Genomic DNA, 25,069 nt, shown 5'->3' with positions numbered 1-25,069 from the left:
GATAAATTTGATTTTTTTTTTTTAATTTAGCCATCTATTGTAAATAGTACTTGCAAGCAATATAATTATATAGACATAATACAAATTTTAAAAATAAAAATTAATACAAGAGTAAAAGTGGAAGATAATTAAATATGATAGTATATTGGAGGTCAAAAAATCGTATGGACCATTTGAAATAAATAAGTGATTATATTGGAACAAATATTTAAAAGTAAAATTAGCATTTAAAATTTAGTATAGTGATAACACTAAATAAGTGATTATATTGGAACAAATATTTAAAAGTAAAATTAGCATTTAAAATTTAATATAGTGATGTCACAAATCGCTTTTTGTGAGTGAAAAATTGGGGTTAAATTCATTTTGACCCCCTGTGACATATCAAAATATCAAAAATCCCCTTATGAATTTTTTAATATCAAAATTCATCCTTATGTTATGAATAAATAATCACACGCTCCTAGTCAACTTGAACTTATTTTTTTAAGAAACAATAACTAAAATACCCTTCTAGTCAACCGATCAAACTATGTCTATTGTATATAATTATTTTAATTTATAATGTATATAATTTATAACTATTAAAATATATTTATAATATATATAATTATAATTTATAAAAAAGTTTAAAAATAATAATTATAACCCCAATGCGCGATGACCGTCGCTCAGGGGTGAGGAGGGCGCAAGCAACGGCGGCAACGTCTGTCTTTTTTTAATATATAATTTTTAGTTAATATAATTAGAATTATATTTTATATAAATAACTATTAAATAAAATAATATTTTATTATTAATAAATATTATTATATAAAATAATTTTTTATTATTAATAAATATATATAATATTATATATATTAGATGTGAGAGAAGGGCAAAAATATCCAAAAAAAAAGTATTTTCATAGCAAATTCACAGTCAAAGCGCGTGTGGTCTAATTTCTGTAGGGGAGTTAAACTTTATTTTATATCACAGGGGGATATTCGATACTTTAATTTTCATAAATAATTTTTTAAACATTCCTATTATCACATGGGGAGTCTCTAGATTTTTTTTCTAAAAAATTATCTTTTTATTTTATGTTAGCACAAATAACATTATCATAACTTTATAATAATAAAAACTAATTATTGAAAAGTTACTTTATTTTTTTTATAAATTTGTTTGCGCATGTTTTAGAATTTTGAATATTAAAATTTTTAAAATATGCATTACCTATATATACATTAAAATTGTATAACTACTTTATATTATTATTTTAAATTATAAACTACTTTTATATATTACATATAAATAAATAAAATTTAAATATACTTTTTAAAATATGTTGAATTAATTTATATAAGTATATAAAAAATATATTGAAAATATTAAAGAACCAACCGATTTGGGTCAGGTCCTCCAATCGACAATGATCGGGGACATGAAACCTGATTATGGCTTCAAAACCCACCCTAAATGGGAGTTATTTATTTTTTTATTAATAAAAAAATAAAAAATTATATTAATATAATTAACTTAAATATATTAATATTAATATATCAAATCGTGATTTCAAATTATGACTCAACATTAAAAATTATTTTTTTCTTCAAAAATACATGAAGTCGTGATTCAATATCACGACACCAACCTTATTTTATTTTATTTTTTAATTTCATTTAATTAATTTTTTTTATAAGTTAATTATATATCGAGTTATAGACTATGGGTTGGTTCGGTCCAAGCTCAATTGGAAACTCTTGGACTGTTCCCAAGTACCAATATTTAGACTAATCAGCCCAAGCTAGTGGGTTGGTCCACCTAGGCAATTTTTTTGTTTTCCGAATGTGCCCTTGAGTAGTAATGTATTATCTTGTTAATAAATAGCAAAGGTATTGAGTTTGTTTTTTATATTAAAAATGAATTGATTTTAATATGTAATTGAATATTTTTACATCCTCTTTATCAAGTTTTTCCAAATTCACAAAACACGGTTTTAACCACGGTGAGTGAAGCTAAAAGAGCGAGTTTAGATTTGCAGAGGTGCGTACTCTGGCTGCAGAAGCAAAAACACTCGCTACTGAAAGGAAAAATTGAAGAAAATGGCGTCTTCAGCTCTCTCCAGAATAGCTAACCTCCAAAAACACTTCAATCCCAACTCCAAGGTACAATCTCTTTGCAGTTCCCGTTTTTTTTTTTTTTTTTGGGTTCTGGATTGGTTGTTTTATGAGGTAAAACCGGAAAATCTGCTGTTTTTAATAATGTTTGTTCGAATTCAAGAAGGAGCAATGCTTCCTGCCGTACTTTGCCTTCATTTTTTGACTCAGTAATTTCTGTTTAAGCTTACTTTTCGTTGATTACTAGTTGTCGGGTTGTTGTCTGCGTAGGGTGAAAGGGGAGTTAAGATATCCTCGGAAGTGGCAGAAGCTTTAGCACTTGGGAAAGCCGTGGTTGCTCTTGAATCCACCATTATTTCTCATGGTATCATGCATCCTCGCGAATAGAATGTATCCCCCGCGCCCTCCCAATATTTTGCTTCACTAAGGTGGATGATAATATAATCAGAAAGATTTCAGGGGCCTGTAAAGTTTTCAGGGAAATGTCCTGTTTATTTAATTATTGTGTTTTGATATGCAAAAGTCTTAGATAGAATTGGGGAAATTCATAATGCATAAAAAGGAGAATGATTGCGAGGAAGCAAAGACGCCTTGCGTTTAGACAACATTAAATACAGGTTTCCATTTTGTATATTTTCAGTTCGGAAGGATAAGTGGGGATTTTATTTTTCCCTGTTGAAGGACTTACATGCTTCAGAATTCCTGCTTCATTTAGCGTAAAACTGAAAATCCATATTCACAAAGTGCATGATATTGATAGTTGTATTTCGATTTTGTTCAAGATATGATGGTTTCTAGGTTTCTAGTCTTTACATGCACATTTCTCTTGTATGGTATGAGACTTCATGGTTCCTGTGATTAATCGATGACTGCTATTCTAACCCTTTTTCATCCATCATGTGCTTAGGAATGCCATATCCACAGAATTTGGAGACAGCCAAAGAGGTGGAGGCAATCGTAAGGCAGAATGGAGCAATTCCTGCGACTATTGCTATTTTGGATGGCATGCCTTGCGTAGGTGTTTATTCCAAACTTTTTTGAGTTGCCTTAGTTTTCCAAAGTTCTGTGTTTTATTAATATTCAGAGAGTAGGCGTTTGTCATGAGAGAGTCTTGGAAATCCATTGAAATGAAATTACTGAATCAAAGTCTAGTCTCTTTTCTAAGATATATAGAACATAAGAAAGAGATAAGGTATTACTTAGGCATGGATTTATTTTGAAAAAAAATTTGCTAGAACTACGTGTTCCTTGTTTGAAGTGCATATCAGTTGACATATTAATGGTGCAGATTGACCAAATTTGTCAAATTCTTAACATAAGTATGAGATCCTACAGATGGTAATACATGGTGAATTAACCATCTAAACCTCGCTTCTCCTCCTCTGTTCTTATGCATTTTGCGTCATGTTCATGTTATCTAAAAATACATTGTATCTGTATTGATCGTAAGAAACTTTTGACAGTTTGCTTGTTTCACCTTGAATGTTTATTCTTGTAACATTAGGAAATGAAACTTGTGATTTGGTATTTTGCACAATGATCTTATTGGCTGATAAGATGACATTTTGCTATGAAGGTTGGGGAAATAGAGCAGTTTACCTCTTCTTTGACTATTTCTCCTTAGGGATTGTGGCAGTAGATTCTTGCATCCTTTCACAAATATTTAAATTGTATGGTCTCTTAGTGTTTCTTCTTTCTAGTCTCTTTGCTGTTATTTTCAATTGCTTCCAGAGTGAATAAGAGGGAAAAAAGAAATGACAGGAAATATCTGATGTGTACCATTTAATTTTAAGGTTTATCCCTGGAAGAACTTGAGAGGCTGGCTATCCTAGGAAGAAAAGCTCGAAAGACAGCTCGAAGGGACATTGCACATGTTGTGAGTATTTTAATGCTAGTTTGCACTTACTTGTGTGTGGCCTTTCATAGTTTAAGTTATGATATTTGATGTGTTAAAATCTTGGCTCAACTGTAGCTGCACAGGAACTATCGTCATTGTTAATAATGTGGGATTCAGGATGGAATATCCAAAGAATGCTTCACATGAAAATTTATGCCTTCGGAAATGATTATTTTCCAAATTTTTTCATGAAAACACGTACCTACATAGATTAGATGTTTAACATCTAGTAATGGGGATACCAACCATCTGATATCAGAAAAAAATTTCTTTGCAATTTTTTTTGGTTTTCATTATCTAAAATTTAATATTTGTTGCATTTGTTGGACTCAGATATTATGTTCCCCACACAAGCTAGGATTTTAAACTTGAATATAAGCAACTTTTGCAGGTAGCTACTGGAGGAAATGGTGCAACTACTGTTTCTGCAACAATGTTTTTTGCTGCAAAGGTAACCATCCTTTTTATGTTCCTTTCCTTCTTCCAGATTCACCTTTCGAGCAAATTGTATTTTTGCTGACCCTTGGAACGTGAATTTTCTGCAGGTTGGCATTGCAATATTCGTCACTGGGGGTATCGGTGGAGTGCATAGACATGGAGAGAGTAGTACGTTCAATGTGTGTTACTTTGTCTAATGGCAGATTAAGTTGAATGCTTCGGTGGTATAAACATTACTTTGAAGATGTCAAATAAACATGCATTCTACTTAGATGACTCCGCATTTTCAATTTTAACCGATTCTTTCTTGATCTTATGAATTGAAGCAAGGAAAGAATTAACATAGACGTCAAAATTAAATTTCACTAAACTGAATTTGAGCTTGTAATCCCTTCCGTTGAATGCTAGGGTGCTGCAGATAAGTACTTGGAGGGAACATGGTTATCCTACAGTTACTGGGTAACGGAGGTTAAATTGTTCTATAAAATTCGCTGCACTATGTTCTCTCCAAGTTTAAGAATGCAGATCCTGGACTTTTCTTGTTATTAAGGTGATGTATCTTTTTTTCTAGGCAAGGCTGACCATGTGCTTTAGTTGTTTGCTGAAAGTCCTGGAGACTTGACTGTTGAGTGGAGTGAGGGATCTTCCTGATTTTACTATGTTATAACTGGCTGATAAAAAATGACTTTCGGTTTGGTTCCGAGAGCATTTTCATCATATGCGATAAATCAAAGTTAGCATAAACACAAATAAATTTTGAGTGGTTCGTGTTTTTATCATCTCAATTCTTTTCACAGCTTTAGATATTTCTTCTGATCTCACGGAGCTGGGAAGGACACCTGTAGCTGTAGTTTCTGCAGGGGTGAAATCAATATTAGATATTCCAAGAACACTGGAGTATTTGGTAACCACTCTTTACCTTACAATATAACAGCAGAAGTACATTTAGGCTTGTTTAAGTTTCAAAAATAAAATTCTTTTTTAATTGGATATACAGGAAACACAAGGAGTTTGTGTTGCAGCATATCAGACAAATGAGTTCCCTGCTTTTTTCACTGAAAAGAGCGGCTGCACGGTAATCTGTTTCATGCTTTACATTGATGATACACTATAAAATGGTCATTGTCATGATTTTTGCCTATAGCTTTACCCGCATATACTATTCCAAGCCCTTAGAACTAAGAGTTTCATGATTCATGAAGATTGTACATGATAATACGGCATGAGCAACAAGCTATTTTATCTTCTATAACCTTCTAAAGCTATCAAACAAATTGAGAAGTTTTGTAGCTGAATTTGGCTTGAAAAGATATTGGATTTCATATTGTCATTGCCTGGTGAGTAAAAATCCACCCCCCTTCTTTATTTGCAACTCATCACATGTCACATCGTAAGAACTTTTGTGAAGTATCTCATATAGATATTTAAAGATTCAAAAATGAAATGGAAGGAACATGATAATATTAAAAATAGTGAGCCTCTAAGAACTTGTTTTTAAGTAGTTTCATGAGATATTATAAACCGTTGTACAGCTCTCTTGATAAGTTATGGAAACCTAAGTGCTGCTTCTGATATAAGTATAATTTTTCTGATCAGTTTTCATTATCATCTATTCTTACAGGTATTGTTGATTTCCAATGTTGTTAACTTATTTTTGTTTTTTCTGCTCATTTTTTATAAAACCATAGGCACCTTCTCGTGTTGACTCACCTGAGGATTGTGCTCGACTAATAGGTGCAGCTTGTTATGTGACATATGTCATCTTGTTCTATCCTTTTATTGTGTTGCTCTGCTGACTTAATCTTCCGGAACATCACAGATTCAAGCATTAATCTTGGGCTGATGACTGGAATTCTGATAGCACTCCCTATTCCAAGAGAACATTCTGCTTCAGGAAACATAATTGAGTCAGCAATACAGAAAGCTCTTAAGGAAGCTAGGTAGGTTTGTCCGTATTCATCTTTTCTTGTGAAAGATTATATCAGTAGTTCAGTTATTTCTAGTTTATTATGCAGTCATATTCCAACAAATTAATAATGGATTGGATATGTGACACAGGGAGCAGAATGTGACTGGCAGTGCTGAAACTCCTTTCTTACTTGCTAGAGTGAGCGAGCTAACTGGAGGGACCTCTCTTGCTTCAAGTATTCTTTAAAAAATGCTTCAACGTCTCTTAACCAAGTAATACTAATAAATAAAGGCCAAAGGATATTACCCTTTATATCTAATTCACTTCTTTTATGCATGAGTTCGTAAATCTTTATGCATATTCCTATTTATGATCACTGCTATCTTTAACTGCTCAGTCTCATTCATCATCTGAATTTCCTTAATGGAGGATTAGACATTGCTCTCGTGAAAAATAATGCGCGCTTAGGTGCTCAGATTGCAGTGTCCCTCTGTCAGCTACGAGATCATAGTTGTAAAGGTGAGTTTTTGTAGTTTCTTCAGCAACTTTGTTATTTATATGTACCCTAGGAACAGTACAACATGAACCGGACTAACTCTGTTATTACTGAGCATGCAGGCCGAACAACTTTTCTCGTGGGATTAATTGGCTTTAAATTCTTATATATTCCCTCAACTAGAAATTTCCTTTACCATCCTACCTCGGGGTATAAAATTTGCATTTTGCTGATGCTGCTTCATCTACTTCATTCATGTTTCGTAGTGTGTATGAATTGTTACGAAATATCTATCATTATTGACCAAAATAATTGTTGCATTCAATACCATTTTATACAAGGGAATTTGTCAGTTCAAGGTGGGTTGTAACTTTGAAAGAATTGAATATCCATATGGTATTTGTTTCACTAATGTTTTATTAGTAGTTAAATGCTAGGATCAATGAACAGTGTAACTAAGGTGAAGCTCCGATGCATTTATTTTTTCTCTTGCAGGTACCTAATGGAGAAAAAGGGTTAGCAGCCATGTTTTAAGAAGCCAACAACTATATAGGAACACTTGCAAAGCATGGTAGATCTGGACATGAAACTTTCTAGATTCTCAACGCTTCCCAATTTCGTTTCTGGGTTTGGTCACACCAGGACTCTGTGCATTGATTGACCGTAATAAACCTCCTTTCTTTACCACCAACACTAATGTAAAAGCCACCCCTAAATCACTTGTAAGTACCAGAATCTTTTACATTTCTCAATTTAAGAAAAATAGTCATATTTCTTCAAAAAGCCTTCATTTCATAGTCTGTATGTTTTTCTTCCACTTGAAAGGATAAATGAATTTATTGCTTTTTTTCCTGAGTTCATCTGTTGTTATTTTACTCTATGACATCATAGTGTTCTAACCTTAGTACTATCCACATGGGTGGCATGAAATCATCAGTCTTTATGAACCTGCTTTTCTTGCATTTTCTATTTAGACAAAAGTAGGTGAGAAAGAGTTTACCAGGATTTTGATATTATTACAAAATCTTAGAATTTTGATGTATATTTTTGGCTGGTTCTTTAACTCCCTCCTCTTTTTCTTCAAAGGAGAAGATAATACCAATTTGAAGGTCTTTGGCTCTGCAGAAGAGAACAAAAGCAGTGTGTGGAAGTATGTGGGAGAATTTCTTGCAATTCCCACAACTAAACATCACTAGGGAACAAAAACTGATGGCACATTGTTTGGCTTTGTTAGGGCATGTTTGGATGGTAGTGAAAGTTGGAGAATATTAAAGACTTTAGGCAGCCCTTGATTCCCCATCCATCTTATGTCATGACAAGCATACAACACAAAAGTAGTTCCAAATTCTAAAGAAAGACATATGGGTCATTTTCTACATGGAGAGAAAGAGGGTGAATTTCTTGATGATCCTACCAATGCAATTACAAAACAAGAATTGTAGTAGTGGGCTGCATTCTGATGCAACTTTATGCTAAAAGTTACTTTAAAGTCTTAAAGTTATAAGGTAAATATAGTTTTTAACCCAAGGCTTATTGAAAGTGATTTATCATATGTATATTTAACATTTGAGATTAATTACAATTTGAACCCCTCCAGAAATGTATAATTACTGATCTACCCCAAGAAAAATCCAAATTAAACTTACACCCCTTCTGAAATTTCTTGGTTTATAATTGATTCATTTTGTTAGTATTTAGATGGGAAATGTTGATGTTAGCAAATAAAATTACATCAACGTAGGTATTTCACCTAGTAGAAAAACACCAAAAGATGACTAATTTTTTTATTCATCAATGGTAATTTTATTTTCAATGGCTATAATTCGTGGACAATATTGTATTATAATTACACCGTTTTAACTTATGTATATTATATTTACCCCTTTACAAATATAAAAGTACTTTTAGAGGAATATTGAATTGGTGTAGAATTAAATTTTTTTTACCTGATGTCAGCATTTGTCGTCTAAACCTAATGGAAGTGGGTGAATTATGAACGGAGAATTCTCAGAGGTGGCATAAGTATAATTTTGATTTTTTTTAGAAAAAAATAATATAATTTTATATTTTTAAAAAATTCTAAATATAATTAGCCCTAAAATTTATTTACAAAATGTACTTCAGAAAGCAGAGTTTGTCGGTATTTGAAAAATCCATAAAACATTTGACACAATACTTCCATTTAACGTCGGATAGGATTTATAGGTAAAAATCTAAAAATAATCTAAATTTAGGTATTTAAATGCGCGTATAAAAATGTAACTTGTTCAAAAATTATTACCAAACATGAGACATTTCATCATATGGACATCCAATTTCACAACCTTAATTGAAATTTGAACTTTCAAATAAAACATAAAGAAGAAAAGGGGAAAAAGAATGTCATTTACCTAAAACAATGTTCTCTTCCACCCCTTATATAAGAAAGTAATGTGAAAATCACTTTGGCTTAGGAGTGTCCACAAAAGTATTAGAAAAAAGTTAGAATTGGTAATAAAACCAAAAATAGAAGTATTTGAAAGAAAAAAAAAATATTGTGAAATTAACCTTCTCTCTAATAAAAAACTGAAAAATATTTTTCGTAAATTATTATAAGTAATACTTACACCGCACCTTTTATAAGAATTGGTTTAGTTACATGCAAATTTTATAATTTAAAAAATTATATCTAGTATTTTTGAAGTTTATTCCCATCTAAAAAATAGATTCATCCATTGGTCAAATTCACCAAATTTACTGATATTAACAGAAAATTGAAGAAGATTAATATTTACCCCTTTATTACTGACTTATTGCAATTTAAACAAATTCTTTTGCGATTAAATTATCCTTATGTATCTTTATCCTTACAAGGCTAGTTTAGTTAGAAAAATATTTATTTGACTTGCAATAAGTTAATAATAATTTAATTGGGGTAAATATGAATTTTTTAATTTTTTTTGGCTAATATCAGTAAATTTAATGAATTTTGATTAATGAAAAAATTATTTATCAAACGGAAAAAAACCTAAAAGTACAAAATGTAATTTTTCAAATTATGAAAAATTTATGTATAATTATATTAAAATTTTAAAAAATAAACGGTATAACTATCCCTATTACAAATACTTCCTTAATCCCCTAACCAAAACACTTTTAGCAACTCAATATGAGTTAAAATCATAGGAATTTGCAATCCCCAAGTAATTCTGCCTGGAAAACCTAGGCCCTGTGGCTGTCACTCCTCCTATTTCCTTCCCCCTATTGAGGAGAAAGTGACAAGTGATATCCTAGACAAAGAATGAAAACAAATTTCAAGACAAGAAAACAGAAAAAAAGGGTAGAAATGGGCACTTCTTCTCACAAATTCCATGTTCCTTCAACAGACAAAAGGACACCAAAACCAAACCCTTCACGACAAAATCTCCTCTCACGCTTACTCCACAACGTTGCCATGTAACAAATGCCTCCAAAACTGACTAATCTTTTAACTCTCTCTTCCTTAAATGCAACCGAACTATGTACTCTCTCCATCTATTTATTTTGTTGACAAGATTTTTTGAGAGAAAAGATTGAGCGTTCTGGGCTCGTTGTGGGAATTTGCATGCGGGGTTTTGTAGGTTTTTGGTGAATCGAAAAGCCCAGCAAGGAATTCAGAAATCTTGGCCGGGTTAGTGAGTTCTTGAAATTTTCACTTGTTTTGTCCAATTTTTCTGTTCTGCGTTGCCCTTTTTCTTGCTTTAGTTAGTTTCTGTATTGATTTGGGTGTGATTCTTGACTGACTGGTTTTTGTATGCGTGTTTTGGGTTTCTTTGCAGGAAAAAATTCATTTGTTCGATGATAATTTGAATCTGTCATTTGCTTCCCAGGAAAGGTGCCCTTTTTTTTTTTTTTCAGTTTTTGCTGTCCATTTCAAGAAATTGTTTGATTGCACAAATGTTTCAAGAAGATGGATCATCGTCTGTAACTTCATCGCCCCTCCAAATGTTTCCTATGATGTCTTTATCACCTGGTTTGACGTCTCCATATCCATTGCTCAAGGAGCTGAAACCTGAAGAGAGGGGTTTATATTTAATTCATCTGTTAGTCACTTGTGCTAATCATGTAGCATCCGGTAGCCTAGAAAATGCAAACATAGCCCTTGATCAAATTTCACATCTTGCATCACCCGATGGCGATACCATGCAGCGCATTGCTTCGTATTTTTCGGAGGCTCTAGCTGATAGGATTCTTAGAACCTGGCCTGGTGTTTATAAGGCATTTCGCTCCACCAGAATTTCCGTTGTTGCTGAGGAAATCCTTGTGAAGAAAATGTTTTTTGAGTTTTTGCCATTTATGAAGGTGGCTTTTGTGATCAGTAACCAAGCGATTATTGAAGCAATGGAAGGAGAGAAGATGGTTCATGTCATTGACTTAAATGCGACTGAACCGGCACAATGGTGTGCGCTCATTCGAGACCTGAGCGCTCGGCCCGAAGGTCCCCCTCATTTGAGGATTACAGGGATTTCTCAGCAAAAGGAGGTGTTGGAACAGATGGCTCATATATTGATCGAAGAGGCTGAAAGGTTGGATTTGCCGTTTCAGTTCAACCCTGTTGTAAGCAAATTAGAGAATCTCGACATTGAAAAGTTGCGCGTCAAAACAGGGGAGGCTCTAGCAATTAGTTCAATTATGCAATTGCATTCCCTGTTAGCTTCTAATAATGATGTTAGAAACAGGTCACCGTCAACGCCGATAAATGCTATTGGTATTCACTTGCAAAGGGTTGCACAAATGAACCAGAATACGTTAGGGGACTTGCTGGAGAAGGATATGATTAGTGGTTATAGCCCGAGGAATGACTCGGCCTCTTCATCACCACTATCTCCGACGTCCTCTCCATATATTGATACTTTTCTTAGTACTTTATGGGCTTTGTCTCCTAAGGTTATGGTGGTGATGGAGCAAGACTCAGATCACAATGGGAAGAGCTTGATGGAAAGGCTGTCAGAGTCATTGTACTTTTATGCTGCATTATTTGATTGTTTGGAATCTGCTCTGCCAAGAGCATCTTTGGAGAGACTGAAGATGGAGAAGTCGCTTTTAGGCGAGGAGATTAAGAATATCATAGCATGTGAGGGAGCCGAGAGGAAACAAAGACATGAGAAGCTTGAAAAGTGGAACCAACGATTTGACCTGGCTGGTTTTGGAAATGTTCCGCTGAGCTATTACGCTATGTTGCAAGCAAAGAGGTTGTTGCAAAGCTTCAACTGTGATGGTTATAAGATCAAAGAAGAGAATGGGTGCGTTGTGATTTGCTGGCAAGATCGACCCCTTTTCTCAGTTTCGGCATGGAGATTTAGGAGGTGAAATCTTGGTTGATTCACAGTATTTTCATGCTTTTTTTCTTCTTTGTTGTTATCTGTAGAGGAACAACTTGATCCTGTTAGATGTAGGATTTTCAGTGATCAACTGTTTGATCTCTCTGCTCTTTTCTAGACCTGTTTTTAGTTTTTACTGACTTCAGCTTCTGTAGATAGAAGTTCAACTCAATGGTTTGTGTTTGAAAATCTCCATATCCTCTGTATTTAAATTTCAGCTTCTTTCAGACCAAGACACCATAAGAAGCTACTCTCTCCTCTACAAATTAAACCTTCCATACCGCACAGTTTCTTCTTTCTTTAATTCTGAGTATATCATGAATTTTTAACATCCCACATAGTAAATTGTTCAAGAAACAGATCACTTTTCACATAATCTTTGCATTGTTAAAGGGAAAATATGAAGCCCTCATTTATTTCAATCATCATTATGGATCTGCAATTTCGCGTCATGTTTTTGTAACTTAGAATTGACCTTTTTTGCTCCATCCCTTTGATGGAAATGTCTTGCTGCTATCTATTTTGATGGTTGGGAATTCTTGATCAGTTGAACTGGCATGTTGTGCTTAAGCATTTAGCTTGACACTTGACAGTCTCTGTTGGTCTTTCTGTGGATTATTTCTCAGAAAGATCATAGGACAACAGTCTCACCTCGTGAATATGTATCTAATGCAGAGCTTTTGTACACACTCTGTTAAATTAGTTCCACAGGATTGGGAACAAAGTAGCTCATATTGTAATCCATTTTGCACTCACAGATCAGGAAATATTTGATAAGATTCCTACGTCTGGCCTCTGAATTTGTTCTCTCTGATTTGGATTTTGAGAAATAATAGAATTGTTGTTGCTTCTTTGCACTCAAAGTAAAAGTTTGGACTCCTCAATTGTAGGACTAAACGGGAGTTAGGACTGTAGTAGTTTGACGTTCTGGTTTTGTAGTTTCGGTAGGCCAACTGGGGTAGCACCTGCACCTTTAAGCATCAAGGTGCTAACGGTGGGGTGTCGAAGTGGGGGTTGATGGTTGAGTCTTGGAATGCTTATCCCAAGACTTCCTGAGCAAGCACTGATTCCATAGAAGATAACGATGTTGCACCATTCTTGATTTTGCACAGCATGTAACATGAGAACGAACAAGTGACATGGTTTGTCACTAAATAAGTAGAGAACCAGCGATAAGTACACAATCAAACGATTAAGGTGTCTCCAGCTTGTGGGCACACATATTCTCATAGTTAGCTATTTAAAGCCCCTCTTAAGACATTAATGCTCAACACAGGGCAACAGTACATGCATAGATCAAGTGAAAACAGGTAATGAACTGGTGGTGGAGAATCGACAACATAAATTGTCGAAAACTCTGGCTAGGGCTGATGGGTCGATCTCTCAGAGATGGATTGTTTCATGGGCATTTAGGGCCACCCCTCTTGGTCTTCCAGTTGTTGTAGCAAGGGCAGACTTGCTTGTTGCCGTAAGTGCCAGGGGGCACACACAAACACTTGGCACAGCATTTCTGGCAGAAGAGCATGCACGGCTTCTTGAATGAGGTTTTTGAGCATCTGTAAGTGCATTTTGATGGACAATCTGCATACACAAAAATAAATCAAATCAAAGTGCCATTAAAGCATAACATACCGCAACACGTATATAGACATTTTATTTTCTTGAAATTTGGTGTTTTGATTTTTGGCATTGCTTTTACTGTCAAGAATTGTGCATAAAATTAGTACGCGTGCCAACTCCCACCTTGAGGCCGGAGGCTGCCCTCACTCGTGCCATACTGCAGAGAAAGAATCAATCCAGGAAGAATTAGTCATGAAGAAAGGCTCAGTTTTCTTGATACTTCAAAAGTACATTAAAGAGAAGTTTCAGTATTTGGTTTTACTTGGAGACTGCCTTGGGGATGCAGTTGATCAGAAGCTGGTACCGCAGCGCTGGAGGCCTGCAAGGAAACATCCAAGAGCACAAAATCTTAAAATGCGAGTGATCGCCTAACGACTCTATTATGGCGTTACTCCTGCCATTTTTGTTATAGCTAGATTGAGAAATGAATATTATGGAAGATGAACAAGAACCCGTTCCTATGATCATGTCAAAATGCAAAACAAACCATAATTCACCCCCATAATCTAGCATGCAAATTGACCTAAATAAGTTCAATCCCCTGGACCCCTCTTACGAGAAGGCTAGATCCCTTCACTTGAACCAGCCATCTCAACAGTAGTTTCTGTCACAAAGTCCGAAAATGATATATACTATGATGTAAAAATTCTCTCATGTAAATGCAGTAGAGACACTTCTAGTCACATTCTTCAGGATGTTTCTATATGTGCTTACACAAAAATGTACTTGAATAAACATTTGTGGGTTTACCTGCTTTTGGGCCAGAATGGTGGCAACGAAGAGTAGATAGAAGAGGAAAGCTAATTTGGTAGCCATTTCTTGTGTAAAGGTTCAACAATTTGAGGGAAGGAGAGGTGGAGAAGACAGAGATCAGTTGTTTGAAGTTATATGAAGAAAGAATACAAGTGGTATTTATAGAGAACTGGCTATGCCCAACTATTAGCTGCTTCCCATTCTTCAAGTGGATACCCTTGACCCCGTGAAATGACCATCTTGCCCTTACCCTGACCTCCTTAACAACATTGTTTTGGGAGTCATTGAACTATTTTTATTTTAACTCAATCATATTTTGAATTTTACTTTAGCGATACGTAAAAACTTGATATTATAAAGTCGGTCCCAAATCTTTAACTCGCTCCATCTATACTTTCTTGATTACGAGATCGTTGGCCATGAACTCAACAAAAGTGCATGCATAGAAATCAATTGTGTAAAAACAAGATTTACGTGGTTGAAAAAAAAAATTATTATCATAAATCATTCGAAATACAGTGATCTCTGTGGAAGGGTAAAAATGATAACAAAGAGCAATAAATGTGGGACAGGAATTTGGGGCCTGGCCCTGGGGCACTATTATGAGGCATGTGCAATAAGAAACATTGAGGGTGATAGGAGAGCCCATCGAACATGTGCATTCACATGCCCACTATTGTTGCATGAGATGCCCAACAGACAAACTGAAGAATAAGAAGAACAGTTTGGAGAAATGGATGGTTATCAACTTGGACAACCATGTTTTTTTCCCCCCCATTATCTTATTTTTATCAAATGATTTGAGGCTGAGACCTATGGTGGATTGTGGGATGAGGGTAGGGCTTCTTCTCATCAATTCTCAGCCACTTGCTTAGTGCTCATACCTTTTTTTTTTAGTTACTGCATGTTATTATTGGGTATTAAAAATATTGATATCATCGTGTATGAACAATATTTAATTTATTTTCTTTTTGGTTGCTATTGGAATAATTACATAATTCTTCATCGAGATTTGGTGTAGTTACACGTAAAATTTTTTATTGTTTGAAAAATTATATCTAATAGATTTAACGTTGGTACTTTGTTCTCATCCAACAAATGAATCTATACGTTAGTCAAATTCATTGAATTTACCGATATTAGTAAAATATTTGAATGAAAATTCATATTTATCCCAATTGACTTATTATTGATTTATTACACGTCAAACTAATACTTTTTGACCAAACTGTTAATGACATCAAATTATCTTGTTAATGCTATCATAAAGAATTTGAAAGAATGATATGTGATAGTAGGGAAATCTCATTCTTGGTCCTAAGTATTAGGCCCTATTCAATATTCGTCATATTTCATTATAAAAATTTCAATTTCAGGATTATATTTTTTGATTTGTTTTAATTTTAGTCCACCATCAAATAATTAACGATATACATTTAATTGCAGTTAATGTGGCACATGTTTCTCACATAATGTGTATTTGGGAAAATATATTCCAGGCTTGACAAAAAAGAGGGACAAATTAAAACTTAGGGTTCCTCCACCATTTTCTCTCTTCCAACCCGAATACAACTTCAAACGGCATCGACTTCTACAATATGAAGACCCATCAATGTGCACAAGGGTAAAGGAAACCATACATGGGCTCTTTCGCAAGTTGAACAAAATAGAAGAAGAAATCTCCGAAATAAGAATGAAAGTGAATTTCTTACACAAAATGAAAGAAAAGGTGGCTGAAATGAAGAAAAATAGGGGAAATCATTCAACTTTGGGTCAAGAAGACTATTCATTTAGTAATAATCTCTTTCTCTTCGCTTCTTCCATGGGAATTTGAAATAGAAAATATATATATATATATATATATATTTAGGATGGGATTTTGGCAGCAGAAATTTCGTAAAGGAAAGGATTTGGAGAAGAAATTAGGATTGAAGAAGTATGATTTTCCCTCCAAATAAGAATTCAATGATATCATTAAGAGGCACGTGTCTCTTTAACGGTTATTAACATAATCCTTCAATTATTTGAGAATAGGATCAAAATTGAGATAAAGTAAAAATTACTGATAATATCCTTAAATTGATATTTTTATAATGAATTGGACCAAAATTGAACAAGGCCTTATATGTGGGCCCAAAAATGAAATTTTCCTTGTCATAATATTTGTGATGTGATAGTTACTAAAAAATGTATTAAATTATTAATTGGTATTTTGATTTATACCCATTTTGCTACTTGTTGCTTTACAACGTACAATAAGTTTCTATTATACTTGTTTAATAAATTAAAATAGAACAAAGATAAAATGAATAATTAATCAAAATTAATAAATTTGTTTGTATAATTATAAATGAAAAAGATTTCAAATCTTTCTGCTCTAAATTTTGAGTTATATTTTGTTAAATTTCGTGATTTTAGTTTTTTTTAATATGTATTCATTTAAAATTCTTTTTTTAAATACTTCCATTAATTTTAAATCCATCAATCTAAATACGTTCAGGTACTATGGTTAGGTTTTCTTGGAATTGGGCCTTGGGCTCGCACCATTTGTCTTTCTCTAAATCGATTTTGGGCCACAACATTGAAGGCCCATTCTTCTGGACCACCACTGCTCACAACCCATTTGGACTAATTTGGGCTATTTATTTTTCAACTGCCCTAATGGAGGTTCAGTTGCGTACTATCATTCAAAACATACTTGATTCGTGTATTAATTTAGATTTTTATTATATTAATTTAATAAAATAAGTATAAAATAAATAATTGATCCAAATTTTAAAAATAAATTAATATTAAATACATAAATAAAAAAAATATTGCGAGAGTTAGTTGATTAAATAGAGACATCTGATTAATAAATAAATATATTTGAGGGTGATTTTATTAATAAATATTATGTCAACTAAAGTAGTTATTTTAAGAGCCTCGTCGTTTTTAATGAATAGTATAAATATTTTTTAAGGATTTTTAAACAAAATAAAAATTTGACAACCAATGTAATAAGATTTGTTGTAACGCATTCATCCACAGTAATAATATTTTTTGATATATGACAAATATACTAAACTGTGTAGTAACTGTGGCGTTGTCCATGTGTAAGAAATTTACAATTTTTATGTGCAGAAAAGGAGTGAGATGCCGATGGAGTACTTTGTTTTCTTTCCGACATGAACAAACATAAATAAAAAGGTGCAATAAATAAGTCAAGCAATCGATAAAAATGTCCAAAATCTAACTTTATGTTAAATTTTTAAATTTCAAAAAGAGAAAATCCTTATAATTGTGAGGTTTTAATTACCTTTCTCTTTTTTTTTTTTTCGGGTAGCCATAAATATTTTTCAGCAACAAACAAAATAGACAAAAATTGTAATAAGATTCCTTCTCGATATGAATGAAATGCGGTCGACAATAAATAATAATAAGATTATAACGTTAGTTGAAAATAACCAAAATCATCGTAATAAGATTCATGTAATGCAAAAAATTAATATTTTTCAATATATAATAAAGATGTTGATTCTTTTTCTAGTACCCATAAATGTTCTCAAGCCAAAAATCTAAAAAAAATGAAATAAGAAATATTGTTTTTTTATATATGATAAAAATATTGACTGGATGACAACGTATCCATTTTTGACAAAAAAGATGAAATTTCAAATTTCAAATTTTAAAAAGAAGAAATCCTACTCATGAAATTCAAATTACCTTTCATTTTTTTGGCACTCATAAATATTTTTCGACAAAAAAAGAATTAAATTCAATGTAATAAGATTATTGTAATACAGAAAATTAATATTTTTTATATATGATATTGGTTGACTGTGCAGTAGCTGCCTGTTTTTCAAGTGTAAAAGCTTACAATCTATATGTGCAGAAAGATGAGTGGTATGCGTCATGTGCCATTTTTTATTTCTTTGCCATATGAACAAAATATAATTGAAAATAGATAACAATTAAATTAAAATGTTAGGCGAAAATAGTCGAAATTCTACCAAATGTTGAAATTTCAAAATTAAAAAAAAAAAAAGAAAATCCAACTCATAAAATTCAAATAACATTCCCTTTTCCTTTTATACCCATTAAAGTTTTAAAAACACAGAAGAAAAAAAGTTAATAATATGATTTTTGAAATCCATATTAATTCTTTTTACCATCCCTAGCAAAGATGATGAAATTTTAAAATTTGAAAAGAGAAAATTCTCTCCGTAAAATTCATATTACATTCTTAATATGCGCAATGGATTGAGTTAAGTTGAATTGGCCCATGATCGGATTGGTCCATTTGTAAAGGTGGCCTTAGGCTTGGATTGGGCCTATTGCACTATAAAAAAAAAAATAAAAAAAAAAGTGGAATTTGGTGTGGGTTTAGGAATGATTTTTTTTTCTTTGTGAACAGTTTTGAATTAACGGAATTAATTAGAATCAGATTTTGGAATGGTTCACCTTCCATCTGTATAGATGGCGTTACAAATCTTAGGTATGATTGATGAAGGACCTTTCCAATTTGGAATGGCCACTGTAACACATTGTCGCTAACCATTCCAAATATTGATTTTGTGTTAACAAAATTATTTTTATTTGGAACGGGTTGAATGACATTTGGAACGGTTATATTATTTATTTTGGATTACTTTTAGAATGGTCTTTGTAATATTCATGCCTGGATTTTGGAACTGTATATATTTGTACCGGTAATATATTTAGAATCGGTCAATCTTATTTAGGAACACGTGTTAAAAACTGTTTTAGTAATTGTATTAGGAATGGTCGATTTTATTTAGGAACACGTTTTTAGATCTGTTTTAGTAATGGTATCAAGAATAATTATTTATTTATATTTGTAATATTTTCTTTATAATTACTAAAATCGTTCATAATTTTATTTTATAATAATTTTTTATAAATTATTTAATTTATATATTTAATAAAGTTAATAAACAATATAATTTATATATTTTAAAAAATTATAATAAATAATTAAACTAATTAATAAAATTTTAATTAATTATATTATTTAATTGATTGAATAAATATGAAATCATGGAATGTAATAAACATTATGAAACATGAATAATTAGAAAAAAATATTATTCAATTATAAAATTGAAAAAAAAATTAACACCTAATCTAAACCCTCCTCGTCAGCCTCGTCCATAGCATCATTGCACGAAGGCATAGGGTCTGTCGGAGGCTATGGTAGGGCAGTAGTCGAGGCGGTCAGCTGTGACGGCGGCACAATATCATCATCTCGAGCCGGTTCATGCGGTCCTCCATGGTCGGATTTGGTTTTGGCAACGGCAATGTCAGTGGGGGTGGCGATGGTGATGTGAAGGTCCGACTGGATACATGAGCCTCATAACTAAGGCAGAATACTCAGCCCTAATTCTTGCCTAGGGGTGCAAACGAGTCGGACTCGAGCTCGAGTTAATTTATTTATTATTATTAGATTAAATCATGAGAATCGCCAATTTTTTACATAAATTTATAAGTAATAAAATAAATTGAATAATGTGTACTATATCAGAAGTATACCAAAATATAGTATGAAATTTTAATTTATTGTTATAAATATAAACTACTGATTAGTTTAGTAGTAATATAATTAGTAAAATGTACAAAAAAAAAATCATACTGAACAATTTAAAATTATAGAAAAGTATCCATTATCTGAAATAATGCAATTGAAATGCATAAAAGTATTTTATAATTGATTTAATTTATGTTCACAATTTGCAATAAATTTATATATTTATAAATGTTATTATTACATTGATTAAACTATCATCTTACATTGTTGAATAACATGAGTTAATTGGACTATCAAAATTCAGATCAAACCATTAGATATGATAAAACTTAAGAAAAAATACATTTGGTAAAGTTTTAGACTTATTGGATATACGGATGTCAAGATATCGTATTTGAAATATAAGAATAATCATTCAAGTCGGTATATCATTAAATCAGGCCATGTGATTTTAAATTACACCGTCGAATATGATCTAATGGACACAGTCTTATATATATTTAAATTTGGTATGAATCGGGTGTCCGAATTTTAATATCGTAATTATTGATTAAATTTTTTGATCTCATTACATATAATAAAATAATTAAAATTGTTCAACCATCACTATTATTATCATTATCATTATCATTATTTTTAGATTAATTCATAGGAATCACTAAATTTCGACATAAATTTATAAGTAATAAAATAGATTGCATAATACATAGTATGTATCTTAATATAAATATAAAATACAGAAACAGATAAAAAAATCATAAGTGAATTATTTGTTAATTTAAAAAAAGTATAACACAATACAATATATTAAAATATAACATAAAATTTATATGTGCCGTATTAAATAAAATTTTAATTATAAAAAAATATTATAATTTACTAAGTTGTTAATTAAGTTTATTTTTGTATAAAGATTAAATATATAAATAAAAGTACCACAATTTATTATTATCCAAAATAAAATGTATGATATTGATTAATAATTTTAATATATGTTCAATTTTGAGTATAAAATTGATAAAGTATTGATATGAAATTAAATATATAAAAGTTTATAAATAAAAATATATATAAAAAATAGAAAAAGCTCGCGAGCTGATGAACAGAGAAAATTGAGAGCCGGCTCGACTCGTCTGCCAGCCCTAGCTTTTTGCCCCCGATTACAGCCAGCCACATTTGATGCTTGGTTATCCTCACCAAAGCCTCCAATTCAGCCAGCTGGTATCCTAATTCTTGGCCGTAGGCTGAGTCTGATGATCCTCCATCAGCTTTTGAAACATCTCTTACAAAACAGATAAAATTATTAGAATTTAATTTAGCCTAAAATAATTTAAAAAAATAAAATGACTAATTTAACTTAGAAGCCCTATGCCCGCTCTAGCCGCTGTTTGCCTTCTTCTTGTAGCATCTGGCAAAAGTTTCATCTACTTGGGCGGTCGGCCGGGCTCTGCCTTCTGTAGAAAAATCAAACAATTAGCATAATATTTATAAAATAATGATAAAACTTAAAAAAAAATATAATGTATTTAACATCTTTCTCTTGTTCATACTGACAGAGGAGGATCCCTCGTGGTACACACTAGAGGACGTTGTGGGGTTTGCTGCCCAGTTCACTTTATTGTTCGAGGATTCCTCCTGGAAGTCCGCATTGGCCCAGTACGCTTGGAGCTGGAGCCAGACCTGGTTGGCCAGCCAAAGTGGCTTGACCAGGCTCTCTTGAGCGACGGCGAACTTCTTCCGAATGTATTTGCCGACCCACATATGGAAGACCCAAAACATGGATTCATTGTCAGAGTCCCACTAGTAGGTCATATACAGTAAGAAAATTAAAGAAAACATTAGTAAAATTCATTAAATAATTTAGATTAACATATAATACCAAATTGAAATTAAGGTACATTACCTTCACACACTCGAACTAGAAATGCTGGTGCTCTGTGGGCACTTGCCTCAAATGTGCCCACGGGTGGAAATAGTGTCCTGGCAACACCGCATTGATGTGCTCGTGGAAGAGACGATCAGACTTGAAAGGACATGTTAATTAGTGATTTTTAAAATAAAATAATACTAAAATATATTTTCAATCGAATTTTACCGGTTTTGGAGAAAAAGGACTATATATTTTCAATCGAATTTCAGGTTCTACACATGTTACTTTTGTTTCACTAAATTAATACTTGTATTCTTAAACTGGTGAATTATTTTATTTAAATTCTTTACTTCACTTTATATAATTTTACATCTTGATATTTTTTGTTTTTCAGGATCAGTAGATTTTTTTTGAGTTTATTATATTCTATAGGACACTAAAGATCAAGATTTGTGAAGTAGATATGGAAATTAGAATTTGTGAGTAGATTGTTTATTTCTAGTATTTGTCTTTCATAAGTGAATGAAATCAACAAGACGACAAAATTATAAAATTATAGGCATTTAATAAAATTAATGTCAAGTGCAAAGGAACGACTTTACCGTTGAAAACTCAACATGATAAAATGTTATTCATTAAAAAATAACTCGATTGTTTTACAATATCGATAATAATCAATGGTCATAGTCACAACTACTAATTATAATGTATATCATAGATATTAATGTTTTGTTTGTGTTATTTCAAATTCTTATTGTATAATGTGTCTTAGCATATGACTTAGAAATATATCTGTATCATTACTTTTATTCTTTTCAAATATTGTTATATATTTATGAAGAAAATAAAAAAATAATACTAATGCTCTTTTATTTTTTTGTTACAAAAGGGACAATTTATTGCAGATTGTATTATATTAAGATAAATTCTCTCATATCGTACGGTAATATATGACAACATCGTTTAAACTAATGTATTTAAATATTAACATTTTTTATTTTTATGAAAAGCACATTACTCGAATAAGAAAATATGATATCTAAAACTTATAAAATAAATTTTCTCAATGTTCAATACATTGATAATGTTTAATGGTTATTTACAAAATATTGTTCAATATATAAGCTTAGTAAACAATTCTATTTGAGTTTTATATAAATTTTTTGTACTATATACAGTAAGATTGTTATTAAAATATGACATATCATTATATGATTCCAAATTTATGAAAATATTTAATATAATTTATAAGTTTTTGTGTATAGCACGGGTTTCAAGTTAGCTTTGAATATATGATAAGATGCTAATTGTGCAGTAACTGTGTGCCCTCTAAGTGTAAATACAGAAAATTCTTGTCCGGATCAGATTTGGTTGAACCAAACTAATTACAAAGCAAATGTATTGTACTTGTCATATGATTGGTTCAGATTCGATAGAACCGAGTTTGAGTTAGAATTTCCCGTGTAAACGCCTACAATATATTATTTGCAAAAAGATGAATAGAATGCATGACGTGTCAATTTGATTCCTTTATGATAAGAGCGCACACACAAATGCAAACAAGATTATAAAATTAAAACGTTAGGTGAAAATATTCAAACCCCGATTGACCACAAAAACTTAAAAAGAGAAAATCCTACTCACCCATTAATATTTTTCAACCCAAAAACAATTGTCAACCATTGTAACAAATTGTTATTTCCATAGTATTTATCTTTTTCCGTTCTTGACAGAGATGCTAATTAAAAATTCCAATTTCGAAAAGAAGAATCCTACTCATGAAATTCAAATTACTGTCCTCTTTTTTTGGTACACATACATGTTTAAGACCTAAATTTTTTCAAGAAAGCTATCAATGTAATAAAACTATTTAATATACAAAATTAATACTTTTCTATAAATGATAAAATGATGACTGTGCAGTAACTGCATGTCCTCCAAGTGTATACGCTTACAACCTATACTTGCAAGAAGATGACTGGACTGCACGATGTGTGATTTTGATTCTTTTTCGATAAGAACGAAGCACAGACACAAGCAAACAATAATAGAATAAAAACGTTAGGTGAAAATGTTCAGACTCCACCGAGTGCTGAAATTCAAATTTCAAAAAGAGAAAATCCTACTCATAATTTCAAATTACTTTCCTCTTTTTGACACCCACTGTGACAAAATTGTTGAAACCCACAGTAATTCTTTTTCCATTCCTGACAAAGAGTTGAAATTTCAAATTCCAAAAAGAGAAAATCCTACTCATGAAATTCAAATCACCTTCCTTCTTTTCTGGTAGCCATAAATGTTTTACAACCCATAAAATTTTAAAATCAATATAATAAGACTATTGTAATATAGAAAATCAATATTTTTCAGTAAGTGATAAGGTGCTAGCTGTACAGTAACTGCATGTCCTCCAAGTGTAAACGCTTACAGCCTCTATACCCAAAAAGATGCGTGGAACGCACGCTGTACCAGTTTGATTCCTTTCCGATAAGAACGAAGCGCATACAAAGACAAACAATAATAAAAGCTAAAACGTTAGGTGGAAACATCCAAACTCCAACCGACTGACCGACTGATGGAATTTCAAATTTCAAAAAAGAAAAAAATACTGCTCATAAAATTCAAATTACAATCCTTTTTATAGGTACCATAAATGCAATTCAACCCAAAAAATTTAAAAAGTAATGGCAATTAAATCAAAGAAATCCACAATAGATGTTCAAATTCCCCTTCCTCTCAAATGAGGAAAAGTATCTAACTTTGGTCCCTTCTCTTTTCTTTTTATTCAAAATCACCCCCAAGTTATAATTTCTGTTGTACTTCTTTATCTAAGAGTCGTACCTTAGATTTTTATATTATATAAAATATTACCAAAACGGGTCCTGTTTTCGTACCTTTTTCAGAAGAGCGACCAATAGGGGGAGTACCTTCCGCCTCGAAAGTTGTACCTTTGAATCCCAGTAAAATTTGAAGACAACCCGCTGTCACGTAAAAAATGCAGCTTCCTTCACATTTTTTGTGTACTGAGTATCACATGTAGTCCCCACTCTCTCACACCATCAGCACACCGAACTTTTTCCAGTTCTAGAGAGAGAAACAAAACCCCCCTAACCCCCTC

General features: G+C 32.0%; 3 protein-coding genes across 8 annotated transcripts; 2 read left to right on the top strand and 1 right to left on the bottom strand.

Moving 5' to 3' along the window:
* On the top strand, positions 1,939 to 8,034 carry LOC105163652 (pseudouridine-5'-phosphate glycosidase). 6 transcript variants are annotated; one of them, XR_002287372.1, is made up of 15 exons: positions 1,939 to 2,150; positions 2,373 to 2,466; positions 3,010 to 3,120; positions 3,896 to 3,978; positions 4,391 to 4,450; positions 4,545 to 4,605; positions 5,235 to 5,341; positions 5,435 to 5,512; positions 6,126 to 6,171; positions 6,257 to 6,377; positions 6,496 to 6,581; positions 6,782 to 6,865; positions 6,965 to 7,052; positions 7,338 to 7,564; positions 7,929 to 8,034. XR_002287372.1 is itself a non-coding variant. In XM_020695155.1 (14 exons), exons 1-14 carry the CDS (start codon positions 2,088 to 2,090, stop codon positions 7,360 to 7,362), a joined length of 1,107 nt encoding a protein of 368 aa, XP_020550814.1. In that variant the 5' UTR covers positions 1,939 to 2,087; the 3' UTR covers positions 7,363 to 7,700. The 6 variants fall into 6 exon arrangements, 5 of the variants coding, with proteins under 5 accessions (XP_020550814.1, XP_020550818.1, XP_020550815.1 ...); XM_020695155.1 differs by lacking the exon at positions 7,929 to 8,034 and having other exon boundaries at positions 7,338 to 7,700; XM_020695156.1 differs by lacking the exons at positions 6,965 to 7,052; positions 7,929 to 8,034 and having other exon boundaries at positions 1,943 to 2,150; positions 7,338 to 7,700.
* Positions 10,110 to 12,408, top strand: LOC105163651 (scarecrow-like protein 3). The gene is made up of 2 exons (XM_011082080.2): positions 10,110 to 10,491; positions 10,640 to 12,408. Exon 2 carries the CDS (start codon positions 10,758 to 10,760, stop codon positions 12,168 to 12,170), a length of 1,413 nt encoding a protein of 470 aa, XP_011080382.1. The 5' UTR covers positions 10,110 to 10,491; positions 10,640 to 10,757; the 3' UTR covers positions 12,171 to 12,408.
* LOC105163650 (protein GAST1-like) lies at positions 13,298 to 14,700 on the bottom strand. The gene is made up of 4 exons (XM_011082079.2): positions 14,552 to 14,700; positions 14,064 to 14,120; positions 13,925 to 13,958; positions 13,298 to 13,762 (listed from the first exon to the last, which is right to left on the bottom strand). Exons 1-4 carry the CDS (start codon positions 14,615 to 14,617, stop codon positions 13,581 to 13,583), a joined length of 339 nt encoding a protein of 112 aa, XP_011080381.1. The 5' UTR covers positions 14,618 to 14,700; the 3' UTR covers positions 13,298 to 13,580.

The sequence above is a fragment of the Sesamum indicum genome, linkage group LG6 (assembly GCF_000512975.1).
Source record: "Sesamum indicum cultivar Zhongzhi No. 13 linkage group LG6, S_indicum_v1.0, whole genome shotgun sequence".
In the NCBI taxonomy this organism is placed as follows: Eukaryota; Viridiplantae; Streptophyta; class Magnoliopsida; order Lamiales; family Pedaliaceae; genus Sesamum; species Sesamum indicum.
The sequence above is the reverse complement of the archived record's forward strand: the minus strand, read 5'-3'. Positions and strand labels throughout refer to the sequence as shown.